The sequence below is a fragment of the Cottoperca gobio genome, chromosome 4, assembly GCF_900634415.1.
Source record: "Cottoperca gobio chromosome 4, fCotGob3.1, whole genome shotgun sequence".
NCBI lineage: Eukaryota > Metazoa > Chordata > Actinopteri > Perciformes > Bovichtidae > Cottoperca > Cottoperca gobio.
The window spans coordinates 26,137,318-26,157,370 of NC_041358.1; the positions used below are offsets into that span (position 1 = coordinate 26,137,318).

At 43.1% G+C, this 20,053-nt stretch overlaps 1 protein-coding gene across 1 annotated transcript in view; it reads right to left on the reverse strand.

Moving 5' to 3' along the window:
• Positions 1 to 20,053, reverse strand: part of agbl4 (AGBL carboxypeptidase 4) — a 109,472-nt gene that overhangs the window by 71,167 nt on the left and 18,252 nt on the right. Inside the window, exon 3 of the mRNA XM_029429625.1 lies at positions 15,715 to 15,839. Coding sequence (XP_029285485.1) covers positions 15,715 to 15,839 — 125 coding nt within the window. The remainder of the gene's footprint in view (positions 1 to 15,714; positions 15,840 to 20,053) is intronic.

Consider the following 20,053-nt stretch of genomic DNA (forward strand, 5'->3'; position numbering starts at 1 on the left):
GGAGAGAAAGTCTCTTCATCCGTTGTGGATTACAGTGATCATCGTTTGTGTCTATTTTCCATTAATCTTTCTGTCTACCTTTAAAATTGAAACTGCACTCGGTGACATTAAATCTCATCCTTTTTCATTAAGAAGCAAATCAGACTGTGAAAGAAAATCATAATTTCAAGGTCATTGGATTTTAAATATCTGTTAGTCATAACAATATTAACATTTAAAAAAGTGAAAACTTATGTTTTACTGCTACTACTCAATCTATAAATAATGACGTCCAATCCCACAATGACCTTCCTACTTCGTCAGAGATTTGTCACAGTTTCCAGAGATAATAAATAAGCATCAATATTGGCAAATATCTAAAGATTGAAAGAAAAGATGATGAAATAATCTGCAAGTGTTAAATTAATTCAACGTCTGTCAGATTTCATCTCATGTATTACCTGAGAACTGAGCAGAACTGAGGTACAACACAGCAGAACTGAGGTACAACACATCAGAACTGAGCAGAACTGAGGTACAACACAGCACAACTGAGGTACAACACAGCACAACTGAGGTATAACACAGGAGAACTGAGGTACAACACAGCAGAACTGAGGTACAATACAGCAGAACTGAGGTACAACACAGCAGAACTGAGGTACAATACAGCAGAACTGAGGTACAACACATCAGAACTGAGCAGAACTGAGGTACAACACAGCAGAACTGAGGTACAATACAGCAGAACTGAGGTACAACACAGCACAAATGAGGTACAACACAGCAGAACTGAGGTATAACACAGGAGAACTAAGGTCAATACAGCAGAACTGAGGTACAATACAGCAGAACTAAGGTCAATACAGCAGAACTGAGGTACAACACAACAGAACTGAGGTATAACACAGCAGAACTGAGGTACAACACAGCAGAACTAAGGCCAATACAGCAGAACTGAGGTACAACACAGCAGAACTGAGGTACAACACAGCAGAACTGAGGTACAACACAACATAACTGAGGTACAACACAACATAACTGAGGTACAACACAGCAGAACTGAGGTACAACACAGCAGAACTGAGGTACAACACAGCACAACTGAGGTACAACACAGCACAACTGAGCAGAACTGAGGTACAACACAACATAACTGAGGTACAACACAACAGAACTGAGGTACAACACAGCAGAACTGAGGTACAACACAACATAACTGAGGTACAACACAGCAGAACTGAGGTACAACACAGCAGAACTGAGGTACAACACAGCAGAACTGAGGTACAATACAGCAGAACTGAGGTACAACACAGCACAAATGAGGTACAACACAGCAGAACTGAGGTATAACACAGGAGAACTAAGGTCAATACAGCAGAACTGAGGTACAATACAGCAGAACTAAGGTCAATACAGCAGAACTGAGGTACAACACAACAGAACTGAGGTATAACACAGCAGAACTGAGGTACAACACAGCAGAACTAAGGCCAATACAGCAGAACTGAGGTACAACACAGCAGAACTGAGGTACAACACAGCAGAACTGAGGTACAACACAACATAACTGAGGTACAACACAACATAACTGAGGTACAACACAGCAGAACTGAGGTACAACACAGCACAACTGAGGTACAACACAGCACAACTGAGCACAACTGAGGTACAACACAACATAACTGAGGTACAACACAACAGAACTGAGGTACAACACAACAGAACTGAGGTACAACACAACATAACTGAGGTACAACACAACAGAACTGAGGTACAACACAGCAGAACTGAGGTACAACACAACATAACTGAGGTACAACACAGCAGAACTGAGGTACAACACAGCAGAACTGAGGTACAACACAACAGAACTGAGGTACAATACAGCAGAACTGAGGTACAACACAACATAACTGAGGTACAACACAGCAGAACTGAGGTACAACACAGCAGAACTGAGGTACAATACAGCAGAACTGAGGTACAACACAGCAGAACTGAGGTACAACACAACAGAACTGAGGTACAATACAGCAGAACTGAGGTACAACACAACATAACTGAGGTACAACACAGCAGAACTGAGGTACAACACAGCAGAACTGAGGTACAACACAGCAGAACTGAGGTACAACACAACAGAACTGAGGTACAATACAGCAGAACTGAGGTACAACACAGCAGAACTGAGGTACAACACAACATAACTGAGGTACAACACAGCAGAACTGAGGTACAACACAGCAGAACTGAGGTACAACACAGCAGAACTGAGGTACAACACAGCAGAACTGAGGTACAACACAGTAGAACTATTGTTTTGGATACCAGTGGCTGAACACGCTCAACTTCATGTTGGGGGAGAACCTAAATCCAGGGAGTTATTTAAATGAATTGAGAATCATTTTCCGTGTGCAGCTCTAAACTAAAGGGTGATTAGGGCTCATTATGTTTGGTTATTAAAAAAATAAATCAGGGAATTTGATTAGGTTTTATTTTCAACACTGAGGTTGAACCATTTAGTGTTATTTTTATTTACACTGAGGGACTTCGTATTATCCGTATCTTTTTGAAGCATGAAACACGAAAACTTTTGGATGTATACATAAAATCCAGATGAAAATCAGTGTAAACCAATCCGTCTGCAGTCTTTGGGTTTGAACTGAACTCAAATCAGTCTCATCCAGTTGCCTGCTAAGTTGTTTTTGCCCACACCCCTTCACAATCCTTCAAATCCAAACAAATGTCAACCAAACCCTGCCAGACACCAGTGAGTACAGACAGGCTTTCTAAAGCGAGTGATCAACCATCTCTGCTGTTGCTGATAAAATGAGGAGTCAACATAAATATCTTGTGAGTGTGGGCTGAATTGTATTTTTAATTCATATGTTCTGACTGCAAAAGAAAATATGGTGTCAAATCTAAAAGACAAAAAAAAGGGCTAGACGCCAAAATGAAAACATCCCGTGCCATCACTCAGTATCAGTGAGCGATGGGGGCTGGTGTTATTCTAATAGGACTGTAATTAAAGCCTCCATCTCATCTCACTCTCATACTTGTACACACTCTCTCTCTCTCATACATAAACACACACAGACATGCTTTGTTCCTCCCACCCACCTCTAGTCCATCAAGGAGTGTGTGTATACTCTGTGCGTGTGTGTGTGTGTGGGGGGGGGGGGGGGGGGGGGGGGAGGAGGGTTATAAAATCATTCTTAATTACACATTTGTCACATGAAAAGCATTCTGCCTACTTTGTATGAGCTCGAGCAGTCTGATTAATTCAGCAATCCTCACATTCCAACTGCTCATTATACACAAAACTTCCACTCCTCTCTGTCTTTTTAATCTATGTCTTCCCCCCCCCCCACCCCCCCATTTCATTTTTCTTCCCTCATTCCTTTGGTCCTTGACATTTTAGGCTTTTCATTTGAGTGTACTGACGTATGCTTGCCAGATCCAGTAGCCACAGAGGCAAGCTTTTCCTTTGGGATTCAGGGTTTGACAGCACACATAGGCTGTCAGTGTTCTAGTTTGGGTAAGATGATAGGACAATTAAAGTGGAGGGGAACACGGCGTTTCTTGCTATTTATGTGCTACTCTTCTATCATCTATACAGACGTCCTGACTGTATCAGAAAGATCAAATTCATCATTCAAAACTCTCTTTACACATTGAGCTTTGGTGCTATGGTTGGGTTTACACTTAAACAATACATTTGTTATTCATTGTAGAAATAGATCATTTGTTCATCTCATGTAATGTATTGTTAATCTATAGTTCGTAAATAGAAATACACAACATCTGTAAAGAAAAACAATGTAAACAAAGCATATACTGTATGTGAATGTACATCCTACACGAGTGGAAAGACCATCCTTTTGAGCCAGATGTATTTCATTTCAAGAGATACAACCATATTGTCCCCGAGCACTGTGGTGTAAAAAAAAAAAGAAAAAAAAGAAACCTTAGTCTCACTTTTGTTGTGAAACTGTGTTCATCTGTTTGAGCTATTTCCATCTCTGATTCCTTTGTGCGCTTACAGGAAAGCACAGGTCCGCTGCATCCCTTGAGATGCTAAATCTCGACATCACAAACACAAACAACATCTGTTTACTCTCAAAAACTCTCTGGCAGAGCTGCTGCCATGGAGGAGATATCACACATGCAGGCGATACAAAGCACTAATGTGTCTCCATCACACTGTGATCCCCGATCCGAATCATGTTTTAGAATCCCTATAAAGTTTATTTTACTTAAAATGTTTGGGCATCTTTGAGGGGGAAAGTCTTCTGGAGGAATGGAGTCAAGACGAGTATGTACAGGATCACATTGAACAAATAGGGCCTTGTTTTCATCCCAGTGCAGATCAACCGATAGCTAAATGTTTTCTTCCACATGCTTCTATTTGGTAAGATTTTAGCGAGTAGCACTATAGAGCATTATTATGTTGGTGTCAACAATAAATGATCCTGTCTGACCCAGCTGGAGAGCTGCCTCAGGTAATCCCAGTTTTGTAAAATGGCTGGGGCGCAACCAACCTTCACAATCACGTAGATTTAAAGATTACATCTGATCTGATTGAACTAGAATACACAAGTTGTGAAATAATTATGTGATTGTTATTTGACAAACTCTTTTAAATCTAGGTTTTTGTGCATATTTGTGCAGTTATTTAAATGCGGAAGAGATTCCGCTACACATGTTGCTGTGTTGGAACAAACATTGCCGGTTAATTGCAGTTGAATAAATAAAAAGCATTAAAAATCATTCTAAGGATAAACAGTGTCAAAGTAAATGGAATATTAAACTCTTCATGATTCACTTTGCAGGATACTGATGATAATGTATTTGTGTGTGTGTGTGTGTGTGTGTGTGTGTGTGTGTGTGTGCGTGTGTGTGTCCACCCATAGCAGGTTACCACCAGTCAGACATGAAACATTCTTGGCAGATGTGACCAAGGCATCACAGAACAGGAAGTTAGATCCCCCAGGGGCTCTGAAACAAACACACTCACACACACACACACACACACAAACACACACACACACACACACACGATCACAAACACACACACACACACACACACACACACACAAACACACACACACACACACACACACACACACACACACACACACACACAAATACACAAACACACACACACACAAACACACACACACACACACACACACACACACACAAATACACAACACACACACACACACACACACACACACACACGATCACAAACACACACTTGAGCCAACCAGCCTGAATAATCGCTGTTTTGTTTTATTGACATTCAGCTTCTGAATATATACCTGCAGGCACCAAAAATGGACATAACACACAAACACATGCAAACACACGCGCGCGCGCACACACACACACCCGCACGCGCGCACACACACACACACACGCACACACACACACACATCCAAGACCACAGTCTTGATTTATAGTGGTGCACAGTGCTGACACCACCTAGCAGGTGCTGCCAGGAGATAGAGCTCTGCGTGAGCCACAACCTATCTCACTCTCTCACACGCGCACACACGTGAGCACACACACACACGCGCGCGCACACACACACACTGTATTCTAGCTGCAAGGCCGACACATTATATCATACTATATGAGTGTATTAGTGACGGAGCATGTACGCAGTTGCAACTACAGTAGCTATAAATGTCTCAACTCACAGCATTGGTTCGGCATCCCACCAGCAGCTAGTCCCTGAATCCCCCCCACCCCCCCAGTGTCACTGAGTAAATTAGTAAACTGGTTTGACCTAACCACATGGGGTGTGAGCACAGTCTCAAAGTGTCTCCCTTTCAAAAAAAACACAACATCCAATCAGCACTGACACAATCCTCAAGAGCCAACACTTCACTGCCTGCTTCGTGGCTTCTGGCCTCACACGTTCAAAAACAACAACAACAAGACGACGGAGATACACTACTTTGCATCATTATTATAATACATTTATTTCCAACAGAAATATATATTCATTTCATAAGAAAGAACCTAAAATCTGCTTTTTTGCCTCCCTGGAATCAAAGGGACTTTTGCATCTTAGCGTTCACTTTCACTGCACATGTCTAATAGCAAACACAAAGCCAGGCTCCTTACATTAACTCAGCAGCCATGTTATTCCTGACACTGTCTACACGTCTACGATGCGACACTGTGGCAGCAGGTTGTGAGAAGTAGCCTACATTATGCATTCTGGATCTTATCGTTCTGACGATGATTTAGCACCAAAACATTGCTGTAGGACTGTAGGACAGTGTGCAAGGGTTTACTTGGTCTAGCCAGAATATCCGTATAATGGAAATCCAGTCCAAGTAGCTATTCCGTCCGATTAGCTACTTCAAACGCGAGAATGGAGTTGAACTTGAGAGACGACGTCTAAATCTCAAAAAAAAAAAGGTATCTGTGTATAAATGCACCAGTTGCATTGATGCCCCTCTTTTGCTCTCCACAACCAATTCAACCAAAAGCCCACACAAACATTATTGGTCAATGATACTCATATTACACACGGAAAGCAGAATGCCGACAGATACAGCTTAATATGCAGATATGTGTTTATAGAGATTATACATGAAGCTACAGTTCACTGTTACAATGTGTCCAGGACCTTCCCATTATTCCTTTTCAAACACTTTGCACAAATTCATTTCTGACGAGGACGTCTTCATCCCCTATAGAGTGTGTAACATTATACAGTAGAGTTGTACATACTATTCCAGTCTGTCTGTTGATTTGATTACATGAACACTAATTAGAGCCAGCAGCATTGAAATCTAATCAGTTTCACGGTTTGGCCGAGCTCTCGATGGGGGATGAAATCTTCAAGACGATGGCAGAACGGTCAGCTGTTATTATTTCTGACTAAAGACAGCGACGGGGAATTTGAGCGAGTCATGTTGTGAGATGTGTGACGCATCGAAAGAAGCTCAGACAGAAGCTGAGCGTGCAATGAGACAAAGATCCGACACTCAGTTAAAGGTGTGTTTCCAGTTTAACTCGAACTGCACTTTACACGACATTGTGTCAGGGTGAAAGCTGAAGCTTGGATCTTTTCATCGATGTGGTGCGTCTGTCACACACAGTGTGTTGGAGGGATCTTACAGCCTCTGGCCTAAATGTCTTGCCCTGTGATTCAGAGCGCTGCCAGCACACGGGGAACGTAGGCTGCATCCAGTAATGAAGAAGTGTATCAATCACAAACTACGGCAAAGATAGCTCATGAAACATTCTGTGAAGATTTAGAGGCAATGTGAGCCATTTATCTAAAGCAATAAATCAAAGAGGAATTCACTAGTTTAACGGCTGTTGTTCTTTTCACCACCCTGGTGTATTTCTATAATAACAACACATAATAACCACTCTTATCTAATCTCACTCTTTATTTCTTTTTCCCTCTATAAACTTTGATGCTCCTCTTTAAAGATTCCCGTCTACTCGTCGTGACGATAAGTTGTTAGTCTCTCGGCAAGCGCACGCACTTTGTGAAAATGTTGTCGTGTACCGTGTACTGCAAATATGATAGTGTGTCATAGGCAGAAAGACAGACAGGCAGGCAGACAGACAGACAGGCAGGCAGATACATAGATAGAGAAGACAAACATTGGAGGCAATCTCATCAGATGGTGCGTATTAGAATAGTAGCTCGTCAGCAGCCTCCCAAAACAATAAAACAGCAGTCGACAGACATCTTAGCCCATCAGCACACTGTTAAATTACAGCCATCAGCACCCCCCTCCCCCCTCTGGATCTAAACTCTCATCTCTAGCACCAGGAGAACAATCTGCAGAGTAATTAGCCTCCACCAACAGACAGTTACAGAGAGAAGGAGGACGTTTGGCTTGATTAAATTATTAAACCACACAAACAAAAAAACAAAAGCAGCATCAAAGAGGCACTGCGGCTCTCCGTCAAAGCTCCTCGCTGTTCCCTAAATACAGAATACAGAGAACGTGTTCTCCCAAGCCACTAGTTGGCATAATTAGCTAAATGTGTGCATTTGTGCATGAGTGTGTGTGTGTGTGTGTGTGATTGGACCCATTCCTCCAACTGCTATCTAAAATAACCAAGTGGTTAACGACAACATGATGCAAGGGAGCCAAAGTACACACACATCACACGCGTCTTCACACATACACATTAAACAATACTCTAATTACAACATTTATAACTCCCCCTCGCCTCCTGCATCTCTCCAACCCCCAACACACAAATCTGCAAATCTGGAATTGAATTTAGCCCAAGTTGAGGGCTGCGCTGGCATGAAAAGACTATTTGATTAGAACGGCAGTTGTTTCATTTGTGGTGCAGCAGATTGCAGAGCCTCTCTATCCGGTGTGCAATCTGTATTCATTACTCGGTGTAAAAGGATGATCCATGTCCTGACACCGGGCTCATCATTTCATGCAGATGCACCGCAGCTCCACAAGGCCCTCGCCGAGCCACCATACCATGCCTTCCCCCTGAAACCTTTCCCCCCCGCTCACCACTGTGCCCCTCTTGCCTGCTTTAGTCTCCTCTTTTCCCAATGCTAGCATCTCGTCTTTTCCCTCATGATTATTTGTCCTCATGAGTAAAACTGTGACAAGTGGAAACAATTTGTATTTGAAAAATCATTTCAAATACTTAGGTCGAACTGACATTGCAGCATGTTAGACGTTGCCATTAATCAACATAACTCGGCATTATTAAATGAGTAAATGGAAACATGTTGGCAAAATATTCGGCTCATTCTGACTTTTTCTGTTATTACAGAAGTTATTCAGTATTACAGGCAAAAGAAAACACAACACCCTTTTTCAAATAGACATAGATATCTCAAAAGAACAGTTTATATAACCTCACTCCCTCTTCCCTTCTTATGTCCTGCCTGCATTCATTGTCCATACCTCTTTCTTTGTATTCCACGCAGCAGCAGCAACCCAGCTCTGTCTATTCAAGGACAGCGAGGGCCTGCTGGCCCCCTGTCACCCCCAGCCTCCAAGTCCAAACTATGAAAAGACACACAGAATTTTAAACTCTGAGGCATTTTGGCCTTTTATTTTAGCGTGTATGAATTTAGTCTGCACAAATCTAGCCCTTCCCCCGTTTCCATGTGTGCGTTATGCACCTGCAGCTGCAGAAATACCAAAAGTTTGCTAAAACTCTCTGACGCACTTGACTGCTCTTTGCACTTTGCGCTTTGATTCACTAAATTAGCGGCTAGAGTCCACTTTGGCAGCATCTCACTCCGCCATACTGCTGGGCTCCGAATGGATGGACCACTGATGACTGTCCTGATGGACACACACACACACACCGCCGCCTATACAGATGTTCCAAAGCCAGCCCAACATGTCACCAACTACAGGCCGTGTCGTGACATATCACACAAGCAGTTGACTTGAACTGTTTGTACTTTTGTATTTTAAAAGAGTGCTGCAAGAGACAATTGTGACAGTTCAAGAGGAAAAAACTGTAGTATTAGTCATGTACATATATATTGAATTTTTAACAAGTCCCCGGACTGTGAGCTAAGAGCTATGCATGAGGCTCTGCTGTTTGAATAAAGTGAATCCAAATGCGTAGTAAAAAGTGTGTCTGCTTTATTTCAAAACATGCCCTTAAGCTCTGTGCCTCCTTTTAAAGTGAATCAAGCTAAAAATAAAGCAATGAATTTTGATAAGGAACCTTGCGTCAGCAGAGATAACCCAGGGAAAACTCATTTTGCTATCAGGGAGACGATTTGAAAATTCATTCTGTGCTGTTGTCATATCCTTTTGTCCATGTCATTATGAAGTAATCTGGGGAGCATCAGACTTCAGAAGAAGGAAGGATGCCTCAGTTCCCCTTAACAGAACCGGGTCACTTACGATACCCTACGCTCCCTGACACAACTGTCACGCACAACTCGTGTCTTCTACGTCTTTCAAAACCACACAAGTCTTTCCACAACTTCCTTGTGGGGTTTGAAACTAGGATCCTAAACTTTCTGGGCCTGTGTGATGTTTATGAAGTGAAATAATCCCTTTGGCAGAGTCACACAGAAGCCAATGTCTCTCGTTTGGAGACTGTAGAGAAGGGCAGCTTAAAAAATGAACTTCCAAAGAAGACGACCACAAGCACAGGGTACATGCCTATCTACCTTGTGCCATATGGTGCAAAGGCAGAGAGGGAAGAAAAGGCAATGCAAAAGACTCAAAGTGACACGGCCAGCCTCTGTCTTCTAGACAGACAGGGCAAGCAGACAAGCAGACCTGTTGACAAGCATGTAAGTGGGTTTGTGTGCATGAGCCCTTGCCTTGTGTAGGTTGTTGATAGTATGGGTAGACCTGATAAAAGTGCAGTAGTCTAATCCCAAAGCTATAAACCCGGCACACACTCCCATGAGCAGTCCCACTGTGGTCCAGCCACGAGAAACCGCCAGCAAGCAGCTGTCTGCGGTGCACGCTCACGGCCACACTACGCCCGCAATGAGAAGGACATCACAACACGGGTGGAGAGATGCAAGGAACAGGGAGGAAAAGATGAGACGGTGGTGGGATAGACAACAGGGAGTACACACTTCTGCAACCAGACCTTGGAAGAGCGGGGGGGGGGGGGGGGTGAAGTTCAATGAGTTGATCCACAAGGCCGAGACAGGCTTTCTACTCCACATTGTCCAGAGCTGATGAAGCAGTGAGTTCAGATAAGAAGCTCTATTATGCAGACTGGCATTGATGTTACACACCACAACCAGCGGCTGATTTCCCAGAACTTCCGCCAACGTGCTCTATTTAGGATGGGAGGGAAATGTATTGCTTACATGAACAAGTCATTTCTCGTAAATACACCACTCCTCCTCCTCCTCCTCCTCCTCCTCCTCCTATACCCTCTCTTCCTGCTTATGTCTCCTCTGGATAGAAAAGAAATCAATGTGCATCACATCCATTACCCTGCTCTTGCATTGCTCTCTCCCTATCTCTGCCTCTCTCTCCGTCTCTCATCCACTCTCCTTTACTTTGTTCTTCTTCTCTGTTTTAGCACAAGACGTCAGCGTATTAATGATGTATCTTTCAAACTGATAAGTAAATTACACATTTAGAAAATGACACTTTGTAGAGGATGTTTGAAGGTCTTTTAAACCCACTTATGCATTATGACATGTGATATGTGTTAGAATATTGTACTCTTTTATAGAGCTGGTTCTCGCCCAATCACAGAAGCTGCATAAAAGTAGGACGGTTGATCGGCGCCACCAAGACACGATTCATAATGGGCTCCGTTTTAACACCCTGTTTAATGTTTAACTTTATGTGCCAGTCAACTTAACCCCCTCGACAAATTGCATAACATAACTGATGACGGATTTTAAATAGGTGAGCATTGTCTGAAACAGTAAAGTGACGATGGCTCTTCAGGGATTCTAGGTAACACATGGCCTATTCTGCTTCAGTCCGTCCTCTTTCCTGATTATGGAGAGTAACCGCCCTGTACTGTGCTTTCCCTGAACAAGTGAGGCTTACAAATCAATCCTGTAGCAGTTGGAAGAGCTGGAGGAGTTGAAGGCGCTCGGCACAAGGTTTTACTGCCTGTCTTCTATGAATGGCTCCCTGAAGGCTCCTATGATAATAGCTCACAGCCGTGCCCTTCACGGAGCCTGACATCAAGCACACCCCTACAGCAGAATGGAACGGCGTATCAACGTACCCAATGAGGTGTCATCTCAACTCATCTACTGGTTTCTGGTCATAACATAGGCAGAAGTTGAAACGAAGTGGAAGTAGCTGTCGGGTTGAAATTCCCTCAGTTTGGACAAACTTTTTTAAAGGTCCCATGTTATCGAGTTCTTGTTATTTTATTCAAAGAAAATGAGATAGTAAATCATTTCAGTCGCTCCAAGATACATCGTGGAGCACAAAGTGTGAGTCAAAGGTTCAATGTGTAATTCTGAGCCACCTGCTCCAAAGAAATAGAGGAAAACTTGGTCAATACAATCTTTAATGTTGTAGTAGTTTGGCATGTTTATTGCATTCTAATTCATTCTTTATATTGTGTGTTGCATTTACTGCTGTGTAATGCCTGTCAGTCAGTCAGCAGGGCAACAATACCAACTGCTGAACTCTGGAGTCTTACAATCTTCACGTGGAGCTGATCATCTGTGTTTGTAGTCCGTGTAACGTTACCTTAGTGTGTTTATTGGACTAAATCCAAAGTGGCAGAAACTAGAAAACGACTCGCATATTCGTCTCGTCTTCCCGGTTGGCGGCGCAGCCAGAAGAGCAGCCCGTCGGGGACGAGAGAGGTCGGCCAGAACAAGCTCCAGTCCTGCAGTCACAGCTGCTGGACCTGTGTAACGGTACAGCTGTGGCTGAACACGAGCTAACTGCTAACTGAAGCTACGCAGTTTCCCAGGGCTGCCGACGGATATACGCTCCGCCTCCTGGCAGCTGTGAGGACGAAGAGAGGGGATGCGGGTGGTTTTCTTGTTTCTGCCACTTTGAATGTGACCCCATAAACAAACGATAAGACAGACGCAGAACGTGGCTGTAATATTTAGTCAGGCACAATACGATAACTTCAACACTGTTACCTCTTCACATAATTGTTTCAATGTTTTAATATTAAATTCTGCCGTATCTTACACGTCGAACCTTTAATACTTGAATGACGACAAAGTCAACAACGTCTAAACTTCAACAAGCTCGTAGAATCCAGGTTTGTTTACATAACCCCGTCTTTGTAGGATGGCCTCGACAGGAAGATGAGATCATGTATTTATGTAATTATGTTTACAAAAGGCAAGATAAGCAGCTACAAGAGAGAGAAAAAAGCACCCACAAATATGATTGAAGCTTATTGTTAAATACAGACCACTGTAAATAAACATCAACTCGATTTCATCTCTGCTGCTACAGTACGATCCCTCCTCTCTTTCCCTGCTTCACTTTGTTCTAAAGGCTTTTGTTTAATGTGAAGTGAAGACTAAGCAGAGATTCAATCCAGTCAATACAAACATGTGTGCCAAAGAAGCTCTAGACTCACACCACTCCTGAAACACGGAAATAACATGTGTTAGCTAGTGCTAAAATGACTTGTAGAATAAAACATTAGTCAAAGACAGTTGTGATTAATTGTGTGTCATTAATCAAGTAACGAGACTAAGCCACACAAGAGACTCTGTGAGGCTGTACTTAAGCAGTCGTGCTTTTAGCTAAATGCTAACGTCAGCATGCTAACATGTATATTCTGTTCACCCTATTAGCTTAGCATGTTAGCAGGCTGCAATGTGCTAATTAGAAGTTAACACAAAGTGCAGCTGAGGCTGAAGGAAAGTCATTAGTTTAGCAGGTATTTGGTCACAAAATGAAGTTTTAAGTAAGTTATCGTATCATCAGACGACTTTTGTGAAACAGACTTTTCATCAGATTGTTGCCTCCTTCTGGCCGAGTACAGACTCAGACCCAAAGAAAATATGCCAAATCAAGTCACATGGTCCAGTTCATTGCAACCAGAATTGGTCGGAGTCTTTGAGGTAAGTGAGTGGCTCGAGAAACACACACAAAAAGAAAGGACATACAAAAAAGAGACATTCATCCATCCAGCCATCCATCATAACCGGTGCTACGGTGAAGCCAATTTCCACAAAGCTGCTAAGCTGATTGAGGCAGACCAAATCTGTTTCACCAGCTTACATTCCTTCAAAATGGCCATCTCACTTCCAATATCACGGGCTTTTACTGTTCCCCATTCCCCTGGCTCAGGCTGAGAGTTAGCAAGGCTTAGCTGGATGAAACACTCCAACAGCCCAGTTCTCCCCTGGAACCCACTGATATCTCTATAGCACAGCCTCTCCCCACATAGCTACACTTAGTTGGTTTATTTACTCATGTTATTATTTTTTTTGTCTATTTAATTTCTCTGTTTTATTTGTTTTTGTTTCAAAATCATAACAATATTACAACCATTAGGATTGAAACGAAAGATTTATGTGAATTCTGACGATCGCAGGCAAACAGACACAATCTAATCACAGCGTCAGTATGAAAACACACACACACACACACACACACACACACACACACACACACACACACACACAGCTTGGCAAAATGCACAGGCAGCACTTAACCACAACACCTTCTACTGCAGTAGATTAAATTCACACAAGGCCTCTTTGAAGAAGGAAATTGGACAGATAAGAAACAGATTTCTATGAGAGAAGCTTGTGAGGGAGCCTATGGAGGGAGGGCGTGCAAGTGTGCAATGGAAATGTTTGTTCATGCTCTTGCATGTGCCACTGTACATAGAAGTGATCATATACATGATACTTATCAATCTTTTGTACTTATTGGGTCATATTCCTCTCCCACTCGCTTGCTCTCTGTCTCGCTCTCACACTTTCTCTGTCATTTTGCCACAACAGCAAATATCCTGTTTGGCTGCAGACTGCTGGTGCTGGTCTATCTGGCTCTGGGATCGATCCGGCTCCAAGCCGAGGCCTCCCATTCATCTCAGAGCCATAAAATGTGATTAGTGCTGACTACAGCACTGCAGGGAGATGGGCTGATAGGCCTGATAGCCTCAGATAGGCTGGGCTGGACACTACAGGAAGACAGCAGCAACAACATGCTGTGGATTCATCCTTGCTTCTTTTTTTTCCTATCACTCTCTGTTCGCTTTTCTCTCGCTCTCATCTTTGTCAATCTTTTTCTCTTTCTATGTTACTCTTTATATTTGGATGCGTTGGATTTTTGCTTCATATCTACAAGTGCACAGATGACATGGCAGCAGTCCAACTTACAGTAAATGCCAAGATTGTCAGTTGTACCTTGTTGTTATCCCGCAAAGTTATTTTCCAATAGAATAGAACAAGCCTCCACCCCCCCCCCCCCCTGAAGCCACACTGACTGTACCCATATACAGTGTATCTCTGTGGCATGTGACCACCTCTGTCAGCCAATCACGGAGCTCAGAGCTTGCCAGTGGGAGAATCAAGCTCAAAGGCTGTGACAAGAAGTGAGGTAGGAAATAGATGACTGCCTCAATTCTGAGAAGAAGCAACTTTGGTGGGGCTATGAGCACCAAATACAAACTGAGATGTGTTAGAGGACATTCTGGGAGGTGTCATGACAATTTATTATGTGCACGACATGAACTGTATCATATTGAAACATAACACTGGTTCATCTTCTGCTCACCGTAGGCTTGATGACACCCAAAAGAACCTGAGCACATTGATCCTGAACTGTAATTAAATGATGGATCTTTAAATTGTATCGATTACTATTGTTAAAAAAAATAAGAAATGTGTGTACAAGACATAAGAATGCCTCTGCAAAGCATGGATTTCAACACAAATTGTTCCATGTTTAACCTCGTGAAGGCAGCATCTCATGCTATGTTCATAGGACCCATTACTAACTAATGTATACAGCAGTTGGATTAGATTGTTGTGGTCATTAATGCAACAGTCAATCTTTCACAACCACCGCTTTCAGTCACAGACCGCCAGGAAGGCTGCACCCACGGCAGAGCTGCTAACAGGACGTCTCCACAGTGCGGGTGTGCGGAAACACCGCACTTGGTAGTAATTGTTTTATTGCACCAATTTAGAAGCCATAAAGTAGAAGTGTGTGTGTGTGTGTGTGTGTGTGTGTGTGTGTTACGGAATACAGAATGGAATTAGGAGAGAAGCCATTTCGTTTTATGATGAATCGTAACAGCGGGGCTGACCTGCGTCTCGCGGATGTTCTCCACTGTGAAGTTGAACCACACTCTGAAGCGGGGGTTGCAGGTGTCGGGCCGGATGAAGAGGTCAAACTCAAACTCGCTGATGTAGTCGACGCGGCCGAGGTTCCCTGCAGGGACAGAGGAAGAGCTCACATTAGCATTAAGCAGAAGTGCGCAGATCACTTCTTCTGTATTCCTGCACGTTCACAAACAAAAGACTCAGATGTGTTGAATGGATACGTCACAGAGAGCAGAGTCTACTTAATAGTGCTTCACTGTCTCCCGCCAGGTTTATTACTGTATGTACAGTATCTGCACATTGTACTACATCGGCAAGGCTTTCGAATCAGGACAAAGCCCACAGAGAGCAGAAAGTACGAGGAGCAGAAAGACCAACAGACGGGGTCGTTCCAGCAATCCATATCTGACACACTATATACTACCCACAGCAAAAAGATCCAGATGATCAGTGGAAGTGTAATTAATCCGAGGGGAACTATTTCCCCGCTTCCAATTCTCGTAGCTGTCTATAAGACGACTGGGTGGTAGATGATTACATGACAAGCATTCTAAATATAGGCCTTGAGTGTATGTGGAAACACATGTAGTGGAGACTCTTGTGGCGCGTGCACACATTAATGATCGGCGGAGTCAAAGAGAAAAAAGATGGGGAGAAAAAGGGAGACGGGTGCGTTCTCCTTCTTGTCAGAGCTGCGCAGAAAAATGACAAATTGACAGCTTGTTTTCACTGAATGATGTGCTCTGCCCGATACATGAGAGCAGCTGTTCAAGAGTTAAGTTCGCTGGCAAGCTAGAGAAACCGCAAGGCTCAACGTCCCTCACAACTCTGCATCGGGGTACTGTTGACCACCTGGTGGAAAGTAGAACCGTAGCAGCAGCACGCACACACAGACACAGCTGATTATAGACAGATGGGCTAACTACCACACTGTCAAAGTAGATCCCTCTCCTTCTGCCATAGGACAGAGCTAATCCACTAGTCAGCTTGCCACACACACACACACACACACACACACACACACACACATTTTGCTGCGCTCCACTGAAGCAACCCACAGAGGTGCTATCATTAGTTTATATAGGACTGCAGAAAAGAAGCGCTCTGAGTCTGATAAATAAACTAGAGCAGTGTTGCAGTTCAAAATGTTATATTTAAAGCAGTGTTTTCAAGCAACAGTCACACACAAGCAGCGAGAGCGATATTGCAGGAGGTTATTGTGCAACAATAAGCTGATGACTGAGCCGTATTTACATTTGAAGCCCATCCACAGCTTCCGCAGCGAGCACTAATGGTGAGTGGCGTCTCATTCCACCGGTGCCTGGAGAGAATCTCTGTCTGCAGATCACTGCTCTCGTTGTTTGGGAGTGGCTGAGCTTTGCAGAAATATGAAATAGTTATACTTCATCTGGTCATTCTTCATAGACTCTGCTAATTGTACGCTCAAGAAGCAAATCCAAAGGCCGGTTGTACAGACGATAAAAGACAAGCAGTAGGTGTCAGAGGGAGGAGAGAGGCAAGAAGTCTATATGTTGTTAATGACCTTGATCATGCGCAGTGGAAGACTTAAGCATGTGTGCCTCTCTGTGCATGTTCCTGTGTGTCAGAACACATTAACTAAGCTCTTTCAACAGCATTGTGAAAGTAATTCTGTAATAAAAGTGGGAAATGAACTGCATTGCCGAAGCGTTATCTGTTACGTGTGGGCAGGCACTTTTCTATTAGCTCCACTCCAGAGATCTGCATGTGAATAACCTAATGAAAACTAAGTTGCAGATGCATGTGTGACCTTTAACGAGTTTTTATCACTTATCACATGTAGTATTTGTGTGGGAAAGCATTATCTTCACATCGTTCTTACTTTACCAGAGTCATTTTCTTTACTTTATTTAGTGTTTAGAGCAAAAAGTATATATGTTCTGAAGTATTTATGATCTCACATTATGTTTAGGTTTAGTGACCAGCACTAGTGTTTTGTGCGCGGTGGCTGGCTAGCTAACAGGCAGGCAGGGACTAGCGTTCTTGGCTGGTTGGCAATGCAATCTCGAGCCATTGAAAGCAGATAAAGCCAAGAGCAGGCGGAGGCTTGAACCAGACCCAGCTGCAGCTAGCAAGCAGTGACAAAGAGAGGAGAGCAGAGCAGCACCTGTTCCACACAGATGTGTCATCCAACCGATCATCTCTTCACAGAGATGACACTGGCAAATGTAGACCTAGTTAAAAATGGCACCCAAAGGTCAGCCCTCCTATCAAGAGTCTTAATAACGCGATTCAACGATGAAAACACAACTGTCATTATGTATATAGGGGTGTTATTATATATGTTTTTTAGATTTAAAGTGATGCTTTTCAATACATTGATTTGTGAATCTACGCTGTTTAAATCCTCCTCGCATCATTACAGAACTTCACTACACAGTCAACTGGAAATAAAGTGAAAACGATGCTAATCCATTTTCTGTCTGATTGGTTTGGCTGCGTTGCAATCAGACTATGAGTGAAACTACTGTGTCATTAAGCCAGGAGAAGGTTTGACAGGTTGTTTTTAATGCATTTTCAAAACAATCAGGAGCTCAGCTTCTCGTTACTTATGATGGAAAGATTTGACAAAACATCACAGTGTTTACAAAAGAAGGGTTAGGGTTAGGGTTAGGGTTAGGGTGTGTTATGCATTTAATAAAGAATGAATCGGGTGAATATTATACACAATATACTTTGTTTATCTTTGTCACCTGACAGGATTCATCACAACAGAACTCTTTGAGACAGTGTGTGTGTGTGTGTGTGTGTGTGTGTGTGTGTGTGTGTGTGTGTGTGTGTGTGTGTGTGTGTGTGTGTGTGTGTGTGTGTTCTGCATGGAGCTTGTAGGCAGGTTAGTAAAGCGGAGCAACATTAGCAAATAACTTCTCACACCTTCCTCACATGATTAAAAGCAAGCTTTTCATTGGCTCACACACTTTCTCCTTTAAAGGCCACATAGTGTAAAAAATTGAGATTCCATGTATTACATTTTTCTTATTTTAAAGCATGTCTCTGTGCTATATAAGTATCAAACTGCTAAATCCACAGAGCAATGCACACAGCCCGTGTTCAGACACTGTGCCTTTAAACAAGCCGTCATGACTTTCGTATGGCTGTGATGTCACAACTATACTATATATAGGTATAAAGTGCTGCTACAGGGCCGTTAAAGTCATCTCCCGGCGGCAATGACGGGGCAGAGACGCTGAGAGCACAGCTGCAGAAGAAGCGTAAACACTGACCAATCACAGCTGACTGGGCTTTTCTGGGAGGGAGGCATAAAGAGACAGGCGCTAAATGGTGCGCCTGCACACCTAACACACCTAATGGGTTACACTAAAAGCATGTAAACATGTTCTTGAAGAAACCCAAAATACAACCTGAAAATAAGCACAATGTTCCCTTTAAGGTCTGGAAGGGATTCCTACTTTGAATACATATATTACAGAGAATATATCTCTAATTGATAAACTATTTATGCACTCATAGTGCCACTGTTACAGGCCAAACAGTCTGCACAGGAGCCAAACGATAGAGACCAAACTCATATCTGTCTGCTGGTGAATACTGTAGCATGGGTGGCGATAGACAGCAGCCATGGCCGGCTGGGTTATTGAGTCTGATGCTGGAAGGCCTGACGTGAGAGATGGCAGCAGCCTCAACGTTAGAATTACATGTTCAGCCCGCGGAGCAGCAGCGATATGACACGCCATTGATCCCCGTTTTAATTTTATGGTGGCTACCTCCAGATTCAAACGCTTTGCTTAGGCTTCTAGCCTGACCCTTTTAATCAATCCCGTATCATTTAGTATTTAACTAACATAAACGAGCAACGGATTCTCTCAAATGCCCTCTGGAAGCATTAAAGATAAACTAGATCAAGCAAAGAGAAGTTATGTTGAGTCTGCGTGATGTTGAGAAGCGATGCACAGTACAGCACATTTGTCAAGAATTATTTGTTGGTTCTTTATGGAGCAGGCAGACGGTATTACTGTAAGTGAAGCTAATGAACTACAGACTGAGAGAAGATGAGAGCGAGGAGAGAAAAAAAGACACTTTTTCTAGTCCTTGAGATCTCTTGCATAATTCCTCTTGAGTATCATCGCTCTCCATATTCTTCTTCAGTGGTGTCTTGGCAGGTTATGTTGAATATCAATCTCTGTCCTTGAGGGAAAACTAGTGCAGCGTTTAGACATTAACAAATTGGTTTTCAACGAACAGCTTAGCCCTGCTGGTGCAGCCCAACAAAACACAACTGCTGGTTCTGAACAAGACTTTACACATGGCAGCTTCTCCTTGAGG